General features: G+C 40.3%; 1 protein-coding gene across 1 annotated transcript in view; it reads right to left on the reverse strand.

The window, feature by feature from the left end:
• LOC149281820 (GTPase-activating Rap/Ran-GAP domain-like protein 3) overlaps positions 1–22783 on the reverse strand; it is a 58797-nt gene that overhangs the window by 23646 nt on the left and 12368 nt on the right. The window contains exons 3-5 of the mRNA XM_089498942.1: positions 6036–6110; positions 1549–1648; positions 1018–1136 (exon numbers count right to left, since the gene is read on the reverse strand). Coding sequence (XP_089355068.1) covers positions 1018–1136; positions 1549–1648; positions 6036–6110 — 294 coding nt within the window. The remainder of the gene's footprint in view (positions 1–1017; positions 1137–1548; positions 1649–6035; positions 6111–22783) is intronic.

Raw genomic sequence — 22783 nt, forward strand, 5'->3', positions numbered from 1 at the left:
TTTGAGCAATTAAAGGGTTAATTCTCGAAGAGTATCGGGTTCAACTCATTTGAAAGTTTCCCAGATTATAAAGGGGATACATATTACAAGGAGCTTTAGGAATAAGGACATGGCAGAAGAGGGCATTTCATGATATCCGCAGGCCGGGGTTTAACTCTTTGCGTTGCCCTGGATCTAGCACTCCGGAGTTAACCGGCTGTGAGTTGATATTTCAGGAGGTCAGAGACGGTCTAGATTCTATGCGCCATCACAGGTTTCCATCCTTCGTGCCGTAGCTGGAAGGCAAGCGCATCACGGTGCAGCAGCTGCCGTCAGACTGGCTGTCGGCCGACAGGAGACGTTTCCAGCGTTCTTGCTCATCTGATCTTGTCGAGAGCATTGGCGGAGCTCTGGCTTACATGTCTAGCTGAGCTCTATGTACAGGAGGGGTCATAATATGCAATCCGCTCATTCATATAATCCCTTTGGTATCCATTCATAAAGATCGGTTCCGTTAACCCGAAGACCGAGCCACCCAACCTCAAGACGACTTCATAGCCGGAGGTAAAATTCCGCGTTTATTGGGCAATTACCGTGCCTTACCTTTAATACATTTCAGTAATAATATATATAAGAAGCTCGTATATAATCTCGTATATAATCTCGCATAATAATGTCTTAAGACCCAACGTTTAGCGCCATAAATGACAATATAGACGAAACGTAACTAAATTCATCTTTCCAATGTCAAAATTCATACAATTACATTTTAAATACATTTTTTGGTTCTTTTTCAATTTTCTACAGAGGATCAAGAAATACAAGAAAATGAAAAAAGAAAAACTAAATTAAAAAACAAAGTATTTTTGTAAAAACATTTAAAAAAAAAACCCCAAAAAATAAACTTTTCCTTAAAAAAACCCAAGTAAAATCTATGTCCAAATTGCATTTTAGAGATTAATTAAAACTAAAGCATATGTGAAAAGAAAAATGTAGATAATATGACGTCTCTGCATCCCCCCCCTCAGTGTCACTTACTGTCTTCCGCCATAGAATTGCGCGGTATTGAGGGACCCGCTGATTGTTTTGGTCGGAAAGTACCACTGAGAGAAAAAAGGGGTTCTTTTCAGCATCTGTTCCAATGTAGTTTTGATGGACTGAAAAATAAAAATGTATATTTTTTGGCTCTATGGATGAAAAACAAATATAAAACTATAACAAAAAATAGTAATTTTATAAGAGAAAAAGTTTAATTAGAAATATTTGTTAGTCATGTGGACATAAACCCTCTCATTGTGCCATGGTATTGATTGGTGATGTCATAGTTTCACTTTAAATAGAGTAGAAAGGTTTATTAAACCCTTCATTGCCCAAGGTCTTCTCCAAAGTTGATAAGAAATAGATATTTACAGTAGTGGTTTGAGCAAGGATTTTAGACCTCATCCCCTCCCCCCTTTTCTAAAAAAAATACAAATTTTTGATAACTTTAGATTTCCTAGAAATCTGTTGACATGTTGTATAATGATGTTTATTTTATTTTTTTTAATTAACAGAGAGAGTTATAATCACCTTTGCCGAGAAAATATTTGAAATACCATCTGGTGTGATATTCGGGGTTTTCTAAATGTACGTCGGTTCTTCTCCAAGTTCCCGGGGTGTAGTCAACATTCTGTAAAGAAATCCAAAAGGGAGCGTCAAAAGGACGTCTGAAGGTTAAGCCGAATTTACATTCGTCAGCATTTCAGTTAAATTATCATTACTGTTGGCATAAGTCAACTAGGCTGTTGAGCCGCATCTACACTAACTTCACGTTCTTCAACCCAACTCAAAAGCGGCTCCTTGGATAATTAGGGCGAAGGGGAAAATGCGGTAGGGGTGGCGAGGACCCTATTTTTAAAGTTTATTGGAACTTAAGTTCTTGAAGGGCTTGGGTATAAGCTGGGAAACTAAGTTGGCTCTAGGGGTGAGAGTCATGAAGCCCATGGAACTGGTGGCATGGTGGTGTTCCAACAAGAGAAGTCTTTTGGTAAATTCTCCATGGAATATGTTAAATTAACTGTACACAATTTTTGTTGTTTATTTGGACTTATTCTTATTAAAATGCCCTTCTTGTGTATTTCCTTGGGCACATCGGAGGGGGGGGGGTGTTTTTGGGTAGATGAAAGAACCAAGGAACTTGCTTAATGACCTAGTCATGGAAAGCCCCCTCCAGAGACCTCCTGATCAGCTAATTATATAGAGGTTGTATGGCAAACAGACTATTATACGGTAACATCCACAAGGTATTTTGAGGTCAAACATATGATTTAGAAGAATTATAATTTGGGATGACTGGTCCACCTGGATCTCCTTCCTCGACAAATGTGTCTGAGCTGAGACAGGAACACAAGGAGCTAATGTCTTTTTTTGTGTGGTTAAGACGACCTGAACTTGAAGCTGTCTGCAAAAATTAGAGATCTAACATGCACTGGATTGGTTGTGGGAACCGATCTATCACGGAGACCTCAGAAGACACTAACTCACCTTGGGGTTTTTTTTCCTTCCCTTTTTACCTTGAAAAAGTTTAATTAATCACATTAAGTGATTCCATTTTCTAGGGACGTGCAGCTTTCATCATATTAACATTTTATTACATTTTTTCTCCTTGGACGCTAGGACTGGAAACGACCGTATTTGTCATCAGAGGAGACGTATTTTGGTTATAGGAGACGTCAGACTTTGAAAGGCAAAAAAAAAAAGGAAGGAGAAAAAAGCTGCATATTTTTTGCACCACATTAATAAACCTTCTAAAGAGGGACACTTGGGATGTATGAGTATAGCATGAATGCGTGTATGTGTATGGCGCACACGGGTCTTATATATACGTCCAAAACGGTAAAAACTTTTCCCTATACCCTTCCCTCATTTACATACAAGGGCAGAAAGGGACTGCAAATTGGCCTAGTAATAAAGTGACCCCCCCACCCCCCAAAAAAACCCAGGTCTAGCACAGACTATCCCAACCAGCCCAAAGTTTGGTTAGTTCTGCCCGATCCATATTGGCAGGGAATCATCCATAGAAGGATCCTAGACAGGTTCTGGTGATGGTGCATTGTGGTTCCTATACAGCCATCTGTATTTAACTATTTAACTTCTGTTTATAACGCTTTAAAAATAGCCAATTTCACTCTTTAATGTCGACTCTCTTGATGTGGCACGCGATCGGCCTAACATGAATATTTATCATCAAAAGAAAAAGAAAAGATAAAAAGGCCATAGAGGAGCCCATTAGCCTTGAAATACCGTCTGAGCCCCCCCTTACTGTTACTGCCGCCATCGTTATTCACGTTTCTGCTTTTTCAAAGGGCATCGACTTAAAATTCACCCTGTTGCCTTTCTGAAAAGAGACACATGGACTACGATAAAAGGCAAAGTATATTTGTCTTGCTTTATTTCTATGCCCCCCCCCCCCTCCCGAAAACATCTGTTCTCGTTGCGGAAAAAAGAGTTCAGTAAACAGATTTCGCTTGTGTTTTCTTTCTATGGCGCAGATGCGTTCCGCTGTGATCTGACTGTTTCATGGAGCAAACATAAAGGGGACAGCGCTATTCACAGCTTTGCATGATTATAATCCCCAGGGAGACAGAACGCCACCCCGCCGGCGAATATGGCGGCGGCCTCGACGAACACGTGGCAACCGGTTAACCTCTAAATCCAACCCAGGGCTAAACTTTAATAGATTGTAAGCTCACAAGAACAAGAGCCTCTTCTCCCTCTCTACTAATATGTCTCAAAGCCTGCTAATCTTATTGTCAATTCTAATGTAATTGTTAATTTTCACTGTTTCCTTATTGTAATAGCGCTACGGAATCCGCTGGCATCATATAAATACATTTAATATAATATGAGATAGTAGAATAAAAATGTGACAATATTGACTATATATAAATAAATATATATTTATATATAATACATTACAAATTTGTATTTAACTAAATTGATATACTTTAAAGCCATACAAGGTAAAAAACTTTGGTATTGAGTTTTAATCTCTGGGGGAGAAAAGGTCGGTTTTATGATAACTTGATAACTGAGCCTTCCTGTTTGTGTTTGTCCTACCAAAAAGCTGTAGATAATAAGTCTATTTTATAAAATTAACTCAGTTAGGGATATTTTTAATGGCCAACAAGCTAGGGTTCCAAAAAGGAATGGCATTAAAGCCACTTGGTTACAGTCAAGAGGAACGCTGCGCTCAACGAGGAGCTCCCAGTGGCAACAAAGTCTCATAGAAGGAAACTTTTCTCTATATTAGTGATAATATTCATTCTTATTAAGGATTTTTACTAATGTTAAACTAATTTTAAATAACGCTACCCCTTCATAATCATAGTTACTTAGTAACCCAATGGATTTGTCCAGAAAGCTTTGGACGCCACAGCCGGTTACCGAGCCTCAAGGGCAGCCTTTGATCTTCAGGTTGGTTTCCGTAGGGTCTGCTTCAGGGCCAGAGTAACTGTCTAGTGGAAGATTTTGGTCCTTATATAAGGGGACAGGAGCGAGACACAGCTCAACCGACATAAATCAAAGAGACATTAACAGCAGTTTCCAATCCACCGCTACATTACGTCATGTTGTGAAACATTCATGGTGACTTGTTTAGAATGTAGAAGCTTTAGAGGTCGTTTATCACCCCGGCACCGGTGACCTTCGTTTCCGCAGTAGAATAATTCCCGATTAGTATTCAGGGCGCTCTCTGGTGTCTCCTGTATGGCTGCATTATGAAAACTGTCAGCTACTCTCTGTTTTAACTCTATTGTCCTGATCACCATTCTATATAATATTTAGTATCCTTGGCCTTGGGAAGTCTTTTCCAGTCCCAGCTAATTGCCTGTAGATAACCTCCGTAAGATTTTTAATGAAACTTAATTTAGTATCTAGAAAACCAGTCAAGACGCTGTATGGTCTCATATGTTGGAGAACATCTGATGGCCTCATGAACGAACCTCATCCTCCCAGCTGGTTTTGTTCAGGTCTAGATATTATGTACCTGGCATAGCTCCAGTATAGAAGATATATGTCCTATTCTTTTTGTTTTATTCCACCAATTCCACCTACACCCAAACCATAAGACAATTTTAATTTCCGCTGGGGTGAGGAGGTCACCAAACACTGAGAATCAATGGGCCAACACTGGAGCTTCAGGGATCTCATCTAGACTTGGTGGGCTGACCTACCCTAGAACCGACCTACTACCACCTATGGTTTCAATCCCGATCCACTGCTTCTCTGTTATCCTTCAGGTTGGAAATCTTATTTCCAGGATTATTAGCTTTCAGAAATGTTTACAACAATACACATCAGTCATACAATCATCTTCTTAAACCCCTGTGCGAGGTTTCAGCTGAGACGCCTAATTAGTCATTTTCCACCGACCATAGGATTTTCTCTGCTGCTCAACCAGAAGCAAAAATAACGTGTTTTGATCCCTGCGTGTCCATCCTTAAACCCTTATTAGAAGAATAATGAACCTCCGAAAGAAGAAGACATGCCAAGCAGATGAGGAATCTTATGAGAAACGGGAAGGACGCAATGAGAGAACAACAATGGCTGATGTTAACCACGCAGCTTGTCTGACCGACATACATAAGGTATACAAGATACAATAAAAAGTGCCGGCTTTTATCTTACTGATATACAATAAGATTTTTTGTAGGGCTGGGAGAGAAAGGTCACAGGATCAACGTTTTTTTTTTTTAAAATTGTTAGAAATAAGACATAAATATCACAATATGTATATAGAAATATAATATATTGCTTGATATTTTAAGGAAAATGTATATTCTGTTTGTAACTTTGTAAATGTTTGCATTGGCCTTAAGTTTCAAGTATTCATGGACCAAGGACCACGAATGGTCCTTCTCAAACTAGTCTCATCTTCTCCGAGTCTTAGACTGTAATTTCAGGAGGAGGAGAACGCTCTACGATTCATTAAAACATCCTTGAAAGCTCGTGTTTACGATACATTAACTTCTCTGGGACAAAACGTGTGTCTAATCTCCTATATTTTTTGGTAGTACCTCATCTGAAGATCCGTTCTCCACTCGAAATCTTCCAGCTCTTTGAATAGCCCCATCTGCATCACTAGAAATGAGCTGGGGGAAAAAAAAAAAAGAACAATAATTGAATAATTTTTCAATACGTTATATTTATTGGCAAGGAAGCATCATCGTTAGTGATAAGAAACAATAACCAATACGAAAAAAAATCAAGACTTCCTTAAGAACTGGTGATCAATACGTCAAACCAACCCCCGTTCTTCACCCTTACAGGACATAAAGGGGGAGTCTGGGGTAGCGGAGTCTTAAGTTATCTGAACATAGAATTTGCCGGCAGATCGGCCCCATTCGGCCCCATTTGGCCAAATCTAGTTTGCGCGTTTCTCCTGCTGTAAAGACTCAAACCTTAATCAGTCGTTGGTCTCGTCTTAGATTCAAGAGCGATATGCAGATCCCATGCATGTTTAATACCCTCACTGTATTACCCTCTACCACCTCTGCTGGGAGGCTGTTCCACTTATCTAAATCTCTCTCTGCCTCACACTCCATCTGACCCTCTAGTTTTAGATTACGGCTTCTTGTTCGAACACTTCTCCCTCCTGTAATTCGTTGCACCCCTTTATGTAAATGCCCGTGTAACACGTCTTCTATTGAACCTCACTTGTAACCCGTAGAACATCACGTCATCTCATTAAAAAAAAAAAAAAAAAAAAAAAGGTTTGTAACAAATAAATACATTAAGTAAAAACAAATTCGAAACTTTGTTGCTTTCTTAGGTTTCCGGAAGGCAGCGGTGATCGTTATTGGCCGAGATCCAAAAACCGCATTAATAACATACTGTGTTACAAATGCGCTCGAAGAAACCGTGCCAAGGTTCCTTAGCAATTTATCCTGAGAATTGCTGCAGACGGAGGAAGGGTTTAACGATCACAATTTACTTTTTTTTTTTTTTAGATAGGAGAAAAAATATTGAATGAAAAAAGAGAGAGAGAAAAAAGGAAAAAAGGGATTATTTATTCAACCGAGAATGACCTGGTTGGCGTAAAAGGTTCCTAAGGGTTTGCGATGGATAAGGGTTGTGGTTGGAGTGTAGGTGTAAGTGTTAGATTTACATGTTATTAAAATATTTGCTAAGAAATATAACATTATAATTCTACCCCAGGGGAGTTTTTGGTCTATGTAACACTAAATAAAGGGAAATGGCTACTAAAAAAACTACTGGTATCAGTTTAAAAATCAGTTTTCAGAAATATTGTGCAGTTGGAGTTTTTTTTTTTACCCAGAATATGTTTTCAGGCAGCTGCATATCAGCCGTTTGTAGGAGTTCTCGCTCTGTTATCTGACCACCGATCTACTAAACACGGCGACTCCTTATCATACTGCCTGTGGGGAACAATAGAATGTCTCAGTCTTAATCACTCAGGTAGACTCTTTGACCAATGAATGTCTATGGAGGAAGGACTTCATTAGCATTGCCATAAAGCATCAGCTCAGTGTGGTGTTTGAGCCGGGAAAGTCACCCAAAATATCACATGACTGACAGCAACGGCGGCTCCAGGTCTGCAGATAAAGGGAGTTTATTGGAACAAAATGAGATAAACCAGGTTTTTGTCACCGACCGACATTACTGTATACAGCGCTGGGGGGTTATATTACTGTATACAGCGCTGGGGGTTATATTACTGTATACAGCACTGGGGGTTATATTACTGTATACAGCGCTGGGGGTTATATTACTGTATACAGCACTGGGGGTTATATTACTGTATACAGCACTGGGGGGTATTACTGTATACAGCGCTGGGGGGGTATTACTGTATACAGCGCTGGGGGTTATATTACTGTATACAGCGCTGGGGGGTTATATTACTGTATACAGCGCTGGGGGTTATATTACTGTATACAGCGCTGGGGGGTTATTTCTGTATACTGTGCTGGGGGTTATATTACTGTATACAGCACTGGGGGTTATATTACTGTATACAGTGCTGGGGGGTTATATTACTGTATACAGCGCTTGGGTTATATTACTGTATACAGCGCTGGGGGGTTATATTACTGTATACAGCACTGGGGGGTTATTTCTGTATACAGCGCTGGGGGGTTATTTCTGTATACAGCGCTGGGGGGTTATTTCTGTATACAGCGTTGGGGGTTATTTCTGTATACAGCGCTGGGGGGTTATTTCTGTATACAGGGCTGGGGGGTTATTTCTGTATACAGCGCTGGGGGGTTATTTCTGTATACAGCGCTGGGGGGTGTTATTTCTGTATACAGTGCTGGGGGGTTATTTATGTATACAGCGCTCAGGGGTTATTTCTGTATACTGCGCTGTATTTGACCCCAGGATTCCTTTCTTTAAATGCCATTGGAAGAACTGATCTCGGAGGTCTTGAATGAGTAAATTGTGGTCAGAATCTTTAAGACCCCTCTGCATCTTGTTCCTAACGTATGTTGGCATTCTGCAAGGAACGTCTCCTAATCGAGAGCACAGACATCCATAACAACACAGAAATACCTTCTCGTTACCTAGAACCTTTAGCCAGAACCTTTAAATGGCCATGTGGCTCATTAAGGCCACCGGCAGGTGAAATCCTTAACTGGATTAGAGATGTTAGATAAACGAATTATGTTATAATGATACAATAATGTGCCCGGGCCAGATTATAACAGATATTTTCTATCTAATTTATCAGTGTTACAGATTATTTGGGTTGGGGAAATTAGATTATATTAGAATAAATCCACTAAAATCGATAAAACGATGGCTGCATCTGGATTGTTAGTAGGTTTGGGGCAAACATAAAATGCCATGAAAATGTTATATTCGTTGAGTGCATTTTTAAAAAATTAAATAATTTCTCAAATTGTGTACATTATCAATTGTTAGATAATTTTATAGAATTGTTGCATGGAGGCGGTATACGAATTTCACATACTACATGCTTTAATCATATAAAAATCATATGTGTCCAAATCTAAACAGCCAATGGGGTAACCCAAATCCAATTCGCAGAATAAATACCAACAACGGGTGTCTAAACACTTAGTAAATCATTGCACCCTTTTGGACTTAAAGATGTTGTTGCACTTAAGACAAAGCATTTCCTTGGAAGATTTAATCACATAAGAAAAACAGAAGAATAATTATTTTATTTTATTTTTTTTATAGCCTCTGTAGTTACAGCCTATCGGTGGCTGTGTTTGTATCATGTGATAATTAAACATTCCCTAAAAAAAAATTCCCATGATTAATAGTTTCATGGAAGACATTTAGCGTTTGGCTACATTTACTGAAACTGTTAAATTCCGTCCAATTAGCGGAACAGCATCTTTACCACCCAATGCAGCCTTTTATTTTTTTGTTATAGTGATTCAGAGGAAGAAAAAGCTGTCTGAAAAAAAAGCAAGATTTAACAAGATCAATAGACACAGCAGATGGGGCTGCGGGAAGAGAGACAATTCCAAAACGGAACAAGGGGGGAAAAAAAAGCCCTCGACAGAGAACAGGGTCCGAAAAAATCTGCTAACTGGGAACATGGGGGTCCGCGCTCCTGGCACCGGCTAACCGGAAAGAATAGAGCCTTTAAAGCATATCCCAGGAACAATTAGTGTGAGTGGGTGAGCGGACCAGGTCACGGCTGCTGCAGACAGTGGATTTCTTTTCGGCGACAGAGGAGGGGGTTATTTACAGGGACTCTGCGGGTCGCTGGAGAGACCTGGAGCGAGAGGCTTTACAGTATATTGTCTCATCAGGCTGCAAAGGCACACATAGGAGCCTATTCTTAGCCAAGTCCAATTATTCGGCAAAACAAAGTGGGGTGGGGGGGGTAAAAGCAAACAAAGTCAATACGAGATGTGGCGCCTGAAGTCCACCCCCCCCCCCCGGTATCTGTATTTTCTTGAGAAATACCTCCTTCGAAATGTACCGACGTTAAAGAATTATAGAGGCGCGTTAACGACCAATTGTATAGTGGAAAATATTATAGAGAAGAAACAATGTATTTGATTTCTAAAAGGATCTATGCATGCGCCGAGACATTCTCCGCAATGCTTTCTTTTGGGGGGGGGTGGGGAGAGTTTCGGCAAACGTGTCGGCATAATTCTAGACTTTGAGAATAAAGAATCCTGAATTTGTTTTCTGATTCTATTATTTCTTATTTTTCAAAATAAGAATAAGAACATTCTTGTAAAGTCTGAAAAAAATGTGACTATAATATATATATATTTTTTATTTATTATAATGACAAAAAATACTTCTGAGCTAGAATGTGCGTAATTCTGAGCTAGAATGTGCGTAATTCTGAGCTAGAATGTGCGTAATTCTGATCTAGAATGTGCGTAATTCTGAGCTAGAATGTGCGTAATTCTGAGCTAGAATGTGCGTAATTCTGAGCTAGAATGTGCGTAATTCTGATCTAGAATGTGCGTAATTCTGAGCTAGAATGTGCGTGATTCTGAGCTAGAATGTGCGTGATTCTGAGCTAGAATGTTCTTAATTCTGAGCTAGAATGTGCGTAGTTCTAAACTAGAATGTGCGTAGTTCTGATTTAGGATGTTTATAATTCTGAACTAGAATGTGCGTAGTTCTGATTTAGGATGCTTATAATTCTGAACTAGAATGTGCGTAGTTCTGATTTAGGATGCTTATAATTCTGAACTAGAATGTGCGTATGGGGGGGCAAGTCTATGATATAGGATATTGGTTATTAATAGCTATTAAACGTATCATAGCTAATAATAATTACGGTTCGCGGTGAAGGAACGGACTATTATACACATGGAGATTAAGACTGTACGTGAAACGCTGTGGGAACGAGCGGCCCATGAGGTCAGAATTTCTATTGTAAGGTCCCTTAGGAGCCTTAGCCTTGAAAGATACAAAAGCCTCATTCCTTGAACCCAATCACCGTGGAAACAAGAACATTCTAAGAAATAGCCGCAACAAATCAAATGGGAAATCAGCGCCAATATTTATAGTCCAGAGAGCTGTAGATAGTCAACGCAGGACGGGACAATAGCAATGGTGGCCAATTAGAAGAATGTGGAGAACGTAGATCATTATTTTCTGTTCCTTCTACATAGGAATAGAATTATTTGTTTTTATCTTTAATGAGACGATGCCGCTATTGTTTATCCCGAATATAACGACCTGAAGAACTTTAGACTGAGAAGATGCTACCGGTATGGTTCTTGGTACTTGATCTATTGTCCAAGGATACTTGGGATGACTTTCAATGGACAAGTTCCCCTTAGGGTAAGACACAGCTTCAAATAAGACCTCAGCGGCCCCTTATTCAGATGTAGCATCACACCTCTGAAGGGATTGTAAAAGTAAAACAGGGGACACATTTTAATGTTTTATTTCTATGATTCTTGTTACTCAGGGAAATTGAAATCAATGCTCTTTCCAGTGTTGGATGCTCTCCCAGAATTGATTACCCGGACCACTGGAAAGATATTGTCAGTTAAACGCGGTGGGGGTGGGGGGGGGTGGAGAACACGCCGGCCATGATTTGGGGTACACCAGCCCTTCTTATATTGAGCTTTACTCTCTATCTCTCATCCGAGAGCATGCTGGGAATTGTAGTCACCACCTGGAAATGGCCGGCCGCACGCTTCGCGAGCAAAAAAAATATACCGTGCGGCCACGTATATCCAGCCGTAATTATTGATCCAAGTGACATCACAATGACATCACAGGTCATCTGTCAATGATATCAGATATAAGTAAGCACTGACAGTATATCATTGATCCACTGTCACTGACATCATATTTAGTGATATCATAGGTCATGAGACAATGACTTCGTAGCCAGCGACGGCCACTCGGTTACATCATAACCGTTGACATCATTGCTATAGAGACTGACACGTTTTGCAATCTTTCCAATTACATGGGAAAAGAACAAAGCGCACAGCAATGTTGATTTGATTAACTTTGATCGGTGTAAGTATTGATCACGACCAGCAAAGGACATCATCATCATTAATAGATATCGTCTGCCGGGGTTCGGGACAAAATATAACCCAGAGCCGTATAATGGAGTGGAATAATTGCATTTTTTTTTATAATGTAAAGCCTGCGAGCATTTAATCCAATTAGCCTTTTTATGACCTTCCCGTCCTTTGCGGATAATACAGAACAGGAACGGCGCTTCATCTTCAGAGACTAACAGACAGCGGAATTATCAAGTTGTACTTACTACCTCTGTAAATATTTGTGCAAGAAAATAGCTACACGATACAAACACGTTAAGGGTTTAATTTATTAAATAATCTCCGAGATATGTATATTGTGGCCGTCTTATGATGTAATGACCGGAATGTAGCTACCGGTCAAAGGTTTGGGGTCACTCAGCTGTTTTCATGGAAAAACAAGGATAGTTCTGGCTGTAACATAATTACAAAATGGGTTTCTAACCATCAATTAGCCTTTTAAACTTGGATCAGCGAACACAACGTGCCATTGGAACACAGGAGTGATGGGAGTGATAAAGGGCCATTGGGACACAGGAGTGATGGGAGTGATAAAGGGCCATTGGAACACAGGAGTGATGGGAGTGATAAAGGGTCATTGGAACACAGGAGTGATGGGAGTGATAAAGAGCAATGAACGCCTATGAAGATATTTCCATGCCCAACAATACGACAAAACCTAGGTTTACCACTCCTGCTGTAAAGACTCAAACCTTAATCAGTCGTTGGTCCCCTCAATGTATTAGCCCCTACTACTTCTGCTGAGAGGCTATTCCACTTATATACCACCCTCCTTGTACACGGGTATCAGTACAAGCCAGCAGCTTTGCTAAGTGTTTCAGAGAGTTACTGAGGTCAACCGTTCTGTCCATCAAATATACAGTAGGCCCCGGAGACACCACAAAATAGCAGGAGGGGCCCCATGATCCGGCCTTGATTATTGTAAGGGTCAGGCTTGACCTCAGATTGGCCCTAGGCAGATCAAGTGGGCGTGTGGCCACTTGGCTATTTAAGGAAGGCCAGGGGTCGTGGCCTTCTACTTTTTAAAATTTTGGAAGCAGTGAAGAAGTTTTTCCCTCCCGCCCGCCCTACTGTTGGTGTGTTGTTTCCGGTTTGTGTCCTTGTGGTGGGGGCACGTGGGGCAGCTTGACTTCATTGGCGGGGAACTGAGGTTCCGGTTGGCTGTTTTTAGGATACTTATTCGTGGTACCTGGTTATAATTGGGTGGTTTCTCATCCGAGGTATGGGAACCGTGTTTATTTGTCACGTTTTGTGGGCGTTTCCCACGGGCACGGTCCCAAGGGAATGAGGGGGCCGTTGTGCTTATGCCACGTGCTGGTGCGGTTTACGGCTCGTGGTTGGGGTGCACGGCAAAAGTTGGTGGCAGCTCCCGGCGGAGGTGGAGCTGTCTGGAAAGGATGTCGGTTTATCCTTAAGGGGTGTGGTAGTAACCTCCATGGGGTGAAGTGTGGTAGTAGGGGTGGAGGGACCCTAAGTCATGGAGGTTACAATGTTACAAAGTTGTGTACGTTTTAAAATTCAAATAAAGTTTTATGTGTCACAGTGATTTTACAATAAACAAAGCTGTGGCCTTTTCAAAATCCAGTTGGTTGTCCGTCTCATTTATTTTATGGTACAATACATTATGTTTTAAACCCGTTAGCATGACCCACAAGCTGGCAAGTGCTCGGATCATGTGAATGAAAACACCAAGAGACAAAGCGTTTCTTCAAAAAGATGTTCTTCTCGCTAGCAACATTTCGGCTGGATTCAAAGATTAGCAAGATCAAACGCATTTCAATTATAACACAAATGCGTTGGATTGGAGATTTAAGGAACATGCAAAGAACTACGAACCATGAACTATCGAACCCACTGATGCTGGCATCGCGCTGTCCTCAAAATCCTTGAAGTTATGTGAAGCGGCCGTGAGAAAAAAGCCGATATCTATGTTACTCGAGCTGTTATTCCAATTTGTCCAGAGGAGATATGAACTGAAATACCCAGGAAGGTGCATCTTGTGAAGCATTCCGTTTATATCCTCACTGGCATGTAAAGTGTTAAATCTAGTGAGTAATTTAGCTTCCTTGGAAGTTTGGAACCATTTAAGGAGATCATCTTGAAAAAATAAGTCCATACCTCCGAACTTTCCAAGTTCGGGATGCTGGGGGGGGCGGAGCTTGAGAGGTAGAATGTCACTCAAACTGACAACGCTACTGTGCATGTGCACAATTCTGCACATGCTCAGTACGCATTCTTCCCAGACACCAACTAACGAAAACAGGACCGCGGGATTGCAGTCCTAAATCCTGCTGTTCCGCCAAGCTCTATATCTCTGTATCCCAAAGCTGGATGGAGGTAGAGCTCGGTGGGAGAGCGGGATAGAGTGGTCAAATAGGGACTGTCCTATGGAATGCGGGACACTTGGGAGCTATGCAAGTCAAACTTAGATGGGGCAGTTTCTTGAGCCTATTGCCGCTGCTCAATAGGCTGCTTACGGGGGGGGGTGGGCTTCAGCTCGGTACAGGCTACAAGTCTGGAGTTCCTTCTTTATATATTGTATCTTTCAAATAAAAATGCAAAAAAAAAAAAAGAAAGAAAATATACCAAATCTAAGTCCAATTATTTTTCCATTCAGAAAACAAATTGCGTCGAGTGTTCTGTCTAACGATCCGCTGTGGAAATACGCCCATTTCATTAAAATTACATATAGAAACTGGTTTTAGAGAAAAAAAAAAAAAAAACATAGGCGAAACTGGAAATCATACTTTTAATCTGATGAGGACGCCAAAAAATAAATAAAAAAAAAAGGAGAAACCCGCGGTACTTGACCTAGAAATAATAAAGATTAGCTCTGTGTCGAGAACTGCTCGAGATTCCTGAAAAATGTATTGTACCAAGCACTAGGAAGGTAAAATTATTCTACATAACAATTTGCCTGATTAAGCAAACTACGCTATTTAGTAAAATATTAATGAAAATACATTTTTTGGAGCATGTGCCAGAGCTATTTAGAATAACGTGAATAATTCATGCTAGGTCTGTTTAACCGGCAGCTCACAGACTCGGGTCTCCTTGGGGGGGGGGGGTTCTGGGTATCCGTGGCCTCCCGCTCCATTGTCATTTCAATATGTCTCCTAGATTGTAAGCTCCTTTGATTCTATAAATCCAAATTGTTACGCGATACACTACTTGCTATGTCCTGTTTACCAGTTGTAGAGCGCTACGGAATATGATGGCGCTATATAAATCAATATAAAACAGTGTTGTGTTAACCCCTGTAAGGAGCAAACTTGTTTGCAATTCTAGTCATCCTCTAAAATTTGGCTAATAAGTCAAATGCATCTCCTGTTGACAAAACCAGTAATTATGATTTTTATTACATTATTTTTATTTCACAAAGCAAAACAGATATTTATTATTTTTATTATATTATTTTTATTCTTATTTCACAAAGCAAAACAGATATTTATTATTATTTTTATTATATTATTTTTATTTTATTTCACAAAGCAAAACAGATATTTATTTATTATGATTTCACTAATTCTTTTTATATTTAAAAATGTTGTTAAGGGTAAGTTTGTTACTCGTCAGAAGGTTCCCTGCTGCATTATGCTTTGATTATCAATATATAGAGCTTGGTAACATTTTGCATCCCTACAGCTGTTCCGGTTTTCTTTTTTTTTTTATTATTTTTTTTTTTTACATTGTAACTTCCTTAGCCTATTACGGATAAGACTAGCAATGGGTTTAACTAAACTGCGACGTCTTCTTACAGCCTGTCAAATGTCATGTTTCTCCCAAACCAAACTGAAGAATTGCAGCTGTTGCAACGCAAAAAAATAAAAAATAAAACTAAAAAAATTAAATAAAACCTTTTTTTCATAAGGTCCTTGGAGAATTTTAAAAACACAAGGAGAAATCTTCCTGCCTCTGAGCAGAGACCCGTCGGCTATCAAACCTTTACAGTTTAGCGACAAGCAGTGTTCATGACAGCAAGCGCTTCATATAATACTTTTTCTATCCTGCCATTAGGGTCAATATTCTATTAATAATTCGAAATACAGGCATCCATACCCGCTTAATTGTCCGTCTTGGGGACCCAGATCACTTTGCAGGGCCGTTACTTCCATAGGGCTAGAGGGACAGTGGCCCCGTGGCCCCAGGTGCTGTAAGCTGAGCACCGCACTTCAGCCACGTGCCAGAAATGCCCCTGCACCCCAAAACCTCCAGGTTTGACCCAGAGACTCAGGTTGGAGCAGTGCTTACCAGAGTCTCAGAGTCACTTCCAGCTTTTCTCCAGGCAGGGGACCAGCATTTAGCCACGCCCACTCCCTGCCCACTTTCCCTCCTACTCAATACTGTTTGAAGCTAACCACACCCCTCACAAACCTACTGCCCAAGAAGGGAGAGCGCTCCTAGTAATAATGTCTGAGAAGCTTCACATCAAGGGCAAGAACAGCAAAGCCTTAATTACATCTCTATCTCTGAGCCCCTCTTTCCTCCCCTGACTTCCCTCTTTTCAAGGAGGTCAGAATGTTTGCTGGGTATGAGGGGATCGCAGGGTTCTACAGCCCTAAAAGCCCCAATAATGTGTATAGAGCCACATAACATGTTACAGTAAATAAAATGCTCCATAGAAAGGATTCTAAAACTGCCCCTCTCCTCGCACTGGAGATATTGGGGTACATCCATAGCTTTGGGGGTTCTGCTCCACCTTTACTCTTTTATATTCCTGCAAAGTAAACATGTTCATATAGAAAACATTTTGGACAATTGGGTAGAGATTAGCTGTGCATTTTTACAATGCCAGCGGCCTGATATCGTATGTACATGATATGTTATAATGGCCCACAGCTGCTTTGCATATGAAGATATGTTGATGATGTCATGCCCGGGTTATAGAGTGTGATGGTATCTTCCTCCTAATATCTCATAAACCTCTGCCATCCTGTGCTATATATATATATATATTCAAATGTTTGGGGTCGCTCAGAAAGAAAAGCACATTATGTCCATTAAAATAACATGAAATGCATCAGAAATCCAGTGCAGACGGGGTTAATGTTGTAAATGACTACAGTAGCTGGAAACGGCTGATTTTTAATGGAATCTCTTCATAGGCGCTCATCACTCCTTATCACTCCCATCACTCCTGTGTTCCAATGGCCCTTTATCACTCCCATCACTCCTGTGTTCCAATGGCCCTTTATCACTCCCATCACTCCTGTGTTCCAATGGCCCTTTATCACTCCCATCACTCCTGTGTTCCAATGGCCCTTTGTCACTCCCATCACTCCTGTGTTCCAATGGCCTTTTATCACTCCCATCACTCCTGTGTTCCAATGGCACGTTGTGTTCACTAATCCAAGTTTAAATTTAAAAAGGCTGATTTATGGTTAGAAATCAGATTTGTAGGTCAACATCAATCGGAGAGCCATCTTTTTTATTATCATAAAGATGCAAAAATGAATATTTCTAAATAGCTGTTTTTTTGATCTTTGCATTGCAGACACCCCCCGTTTCGAAACAGGTTTACTTTGGGGGCATCAGCAGAACACGCGATCAGCCTGCGATAAGAACGTTTCTGGCCAGACGATGAAACGCTATTTGTGTCTGAATCATTCCAGAATCCTGCTCTCAGTCCAAATAAATCAATTAGGAGAAATGAATGTATTTCTGCTGCTTTCGCCAGGCACGCAGACATCTGTTTATTCTGGGAATTCGCACTTTTTCATTAAACAATTAAATCAGAGAATGAATCTCCGTGACATCGCTGCTCACTCTCCGCTCACAATAGATGAATTTCAATGCTCAGAAGCGCAGAGCTGCTCTTCCCATAGGTTTTCACCAGTGCGCCATTTTGTCACTCAAATGGATATTACTGGTGATGTTACATACATCCCAACTGCCCATGTTTAGTCTGTCCAGTCCCTCTTTCCTCCCGATGCCCCTGACATCAGCAGGTAGTCCTGGCCGCTCCCCGCAAGAGAAATCTCCAGGTAGCCGGAGCCCAAAACTTCCCAGGTATGTATTATTATATATTATATATAATATATAATATATAATATATATAACCTGCTTTTCAAAATAGTTTTCAAAAACCACTACTAACCACTGAGACTATTGTTACAAAGTAACAGATTTTTTTCTCCATTCTTAAAGAATGGCTTCCAGGTAAAAGATGTCTTTGAGAGTCGTGGAAGCATTTGAAACGATGTATGTTACATCTCATATAAAGATTACTTCCCTTCTTTATACCCGGCTGAACAACTGAACACAAAAGTACAAAATACCCCCGAAGGGCAAACAGGATTCTTTCGTTTTCATCTTATTTACCGACAAGACGGATCTGTGCAGAAGAAGCCTTTCCGCGTCTGAACGTTCCGATGTTTGACAATATGTAGCTCGGTCTTTGGAACCGGACGATCGGCCTTGGAAGAACCTTCAAGATGAGATCAATATCCCATAGTGGGGGTCATTGACAAAGTGTTGCGGTCAACAGAAATGGGGATGAGACACACAAAACTGTGATTGTGCTGAAAAACTACTTTATTTTGAGGGAAGACAACCCAAAAAGTGGATCTGTGAATGAAAAAAGTAGTAAATCAAGCCATAAAAACGGTCATATCTTGTGTGGCCTGGACAGTGAGGGACTTATTCTAGTGGAGCAACGTTCAAAGACTAAGAAGTGGAGTCACATAGGCTTTGAGGACCTTTGTAGTCTTGTCTAAAGACAGGACCTCTGAAGACTTGAAAACATATGTGACCTTACATGTGACCCTCTGCATGTTTTCCTCTAAAAGGAATAACAACCATCTTTGGACTTTTTGATCTTCTTGAAGACCACCAGTAGAACCTTTGTGCTCATAAATACATTTCTAACCTTGGATACCTTGGATTTATACAATCATTTCACTAACTTTGAACAATAATATAGAACAACTGGCTCAGAAGGATAAGAGATCCCATCCAAGAAGAGGAATAAGGGTTTCTATCTTCCATGTTCTTTGATTTTCTCCTTAATTGCTAACAAGTAACAAAGTATCAACACAAGCCAAGGGTTTGCTGAGTGGTCTAACTCTCTTACAAAATGAAAGAAAAAAAATCAATCCAGAAGAGTTCCCATGAATATTAATGCTCTATCTGGGGGGAAATTGCTTTTGCATATTTTAGAGGAGGATAACGGTTTACTTCGTTGACTGCCAGTCATAGAGATGATTGATGTGGACATCTGGAAAGGGGTTTAAGTTGGCTTCTCCATGGCATAGCTTCCGGTCGATTTTGCCTGTCCCGAAGTGCTGTCCCTTCTCCTCCTGCTGCCGCCCTTACAAAGGCTTGGACACTCAACAACAACCACTGGCGTAACAGTAAGGGAGAGAATAGTCAATGGGGAGGAATAATGATGCAGATCCCAAGAACAGGAAGTTCTGATAAGTCTATATGGTGTGTCTATTTAGGGTGAATTTAAGGATGGGATTAATGACAATATTTATTTACAGCGTGCCGGCTCTATATAAATATATGAATTCATCATTCGGGTGGGATAAGCATTAGTATGAGTGTGTGTGTGCGTAATGTAAAGAGAATCCTAAAGCTATATATAATAATAAGTATCTCCATTATGAAGAATTATTAAAGGGCACATTGAAAATTATACCAACAGGGGCAGCTTTAGTGCCCAGATGCCCCTAGAGGTGTTACTATGTGGAGGAAATCAGTGAAGCATTGTGCTACATATTAAATAATTAACCTGCATATATATATAATTTTCTCTATATTTATTATTATTATTATTTTTATTATTAGTATTATTATTATTATTTCATCAGGAGGAGGAAAAAAGGGGCAGAGTGGTTGGGAGGGCATAGAGTGACTGGCCAAACTAAATAGGGGGGTATTTGGCAGATATACAATACTACCCATAGAGTTCAGTAGGAGATCAATGAAATAAAACAATAAATACGTCAAATCTTTGCTGGGCTTGCTTTGCCGTAATGAAGACAATTTTTTTCCCCCTGCTACATTGAACATCGAAGCAAAACTCTCCCATGGGGAATGTAAAAGAGGAAGGGAAGTCATTAATGCAATTTCTGTACATCTGGCAGGAAATATTTGGAATATAAATGTGAGTTATAAAGAGGAATTTGAATGGCGAGTCGTACATGGTGCATAAATTAAGTGCAATGAAAGCCAACTTTCTCTTCTTCCTAGTGGTCTGTCTTATGTAACTCATGTCCTGGTCCGTCGGTTAAATTATTTTTGGTAATACCTCCCTAGACGTAAAGCTACAGTGTCCTGAGTGTGATGTCACAAGATGACATCGCAGCTGCTTCATAAGGGCACAGGGGGCATGGTCAGATGCTAAGGGTGGGGCTTTATCAAGAGTTTTTATGCAACTTTGTAGCTTATTCACACAACTCATACCCTTTTTCCTACCTTGGGAGGAAAAAAGGGAGACAGGGATTTGGGTCCCAAAGAGGAAATATTCCTCCAATCAGGGGCGAGAGTGTATGTGAAGGCTCCGCCCTTTTGCAGAAGTGCTCCAGGAGGCAAGTTAATAGAAAGGATAATGGCGAGAGAGAGAAGACAGAAGACAGAAGAAGAAGAAGCAAAAGAAGAAGTGGAGCTGCAAGACAGGAGATGGAAACGGTCGGAGCAGATGGCAGGGAGACATTGAGAGAGAGAGTGAGACAGCCTGAAATGTAGTGAGAGAGCGTGAGACAGCCTGAAATATAGTGAGAGAGCGTGAGACAGCCTGAAATATAGTGAGAGAGCGTGAGACAGCCTGAAATATAGTGAGAGAGTGCAAAAGCAACAAAATGCTAATGAAAATTCAAGATCTCTACTGAGGGTCCCTCCGCCTTTTTGGACATTCATACGAATTTCATTAAAATTAAAATTCATACGGACCCCAATACACAAGTCTTCTACTACGTTCCTTTCTTACCTCTTGTTTCTGCGAGTCCATATTGTTACGTAACGCACTACGTTTTATGTCCTGTTAACCAATCGTACAGCGCTGTGGAATACGATCGCGCCATATAAATTAATAATAAAGAATAAAAAAAATCCATAGAGTGCCAGCAGATCCCATAGAGCTAACATGGGAAAAAATGTAGATATATTGGGACAGATTAATTAACTGAGATAAAATTTAATTACCAGCATTTAAACCAGACCATTGCCGTTTACCATCCATTGGAAGAAGGCTGGTGATGACAGCAGTCGGAGACGTATCTAGGAATTTCGGGACCCACGATCCCGTCACATGCATCTGAAGGCTGCTCTTGCACCACTTATGCTCATTAGTGACACATAAACGGCAAGATCACTTTCATTTGACATTTATGTTAGGAAAATAACCCATTAACATCACAGAAGAATTCATTTACGACCGTGGTTAATTGCCAATTAGTCGGGCCCACCACTCCGGGGATGGCTGACTTGCACCTGAATTTTTTCGTTCATAACAAAACAGAAGAGAATCTGACTATTCAGAATATTCATATTATGACAATCTCTTCTCCCAAGAGGGATCTCATACATATTTGATTGTCACAAAGTTCTGACAGTTCATCCAAGACGAGACTGAAGGTACCCACGGCAACCGGCGGTCCCACCTAAAAGATTTTGTTAAAATAAGAAATCTTTTTTATTTTTTTTGCAGATAATTTTTTGTTGTTGTTAAATTAACACATAAAATGGAATTTTTTTTTAACTGCATTTTAATGAAGTAGAGATGTTAAAAATCGAACGAGGCGAAAATTAGTTTAAAAAAAAATTAAAAAAAAAAAATGGCCGGGTAGGCAATTTTGAAGTTGGAAGATGAAGTTGTGATGGAAATTGTTACTTTTTGTTCACGTTACTGATCCGTAATTTTGGGATTCCAGACAAGGGCAAAAGAGAAAGCCGTCTTGGATTATGGTGCCTGGTGGGAACGGGAAAACTCAATAAATAAGACAAAGGACCCAAAGAATGCTGTTCTGCTCGACCAAGAAGGTGGTCCTCAGATGACTCTGAAGCTTGAGGACATCATGTCTTCAGGACCAGTAAAAACATGCTATGGTGTCTCTACAATATCAAAAATGGTTCCATGCCATTCAGACCTCTACTTCACCCACATTACATATTTTTTGATGATGCTCAAAGATATTAAGGTGGAACGTTCCTTTAATGCACAAATCAACCGATTATTATTACTGTTTTTTTTTTTTTTTTTTCGACTTTAATTCTAGCCCACGTTGAAATATATCGAGGGGCATCAGGAAACGCGGTCATCTTAGGACACATAATTAACTTGAGTCTAAGTAACCCCCCCTCTTATAAAACGAAAAACTCAGAAGATCTTCCAGGTGCTGACCCAGCAAGCTCGCCAAAAAAGAACGCGTCGTAGGAAGAGCCCATCTCCGATTTAATTGAGTTATGATGGAACTGGACTGATAAACTGTTATCTCTGAAACGTACTTTGGAAGCCAATTAAATAGAATCTCCCTGAAGCTCTTATGAAGGAGAAAAGGAAAATTCAAGGGAAAAAAATTCAACTAATAATGGCACTCTTAACCTCTTAAAGGCACCAAGGTATTCTCAAGGGACGGAGATAATCAGTTGAAGGGCTATTAGGTTTGGTACCCCTGGCCTTTAAATACAGAGGATCTCTCTACCTAGCATTTAAAGCCATTGGGGTTATGTATCAAGAGTGGTTGTTATCGGCGGAAAGATTCCATTGGTTGCTATGGTAATTGCTCCACTTTTATAACTTGGCAAAATTATTACATTATGTGTTT

This window comes from Sceloporus occidentalis, unplaced genomic scaffold (assembly GCF_023333645.1).
Source record: "Sceloporus occidentalis isolate IW3139 unplaced genomic scaffold, rSceOcc1.0.p SCAF_127, whole genome shotgun sequence".
NCBI lineage: Eukaryota > Metazoa > Chordata > Lepidosauria > Squamata > Phrynosomatidae > Sceloporus > Sceloporus occidentalis.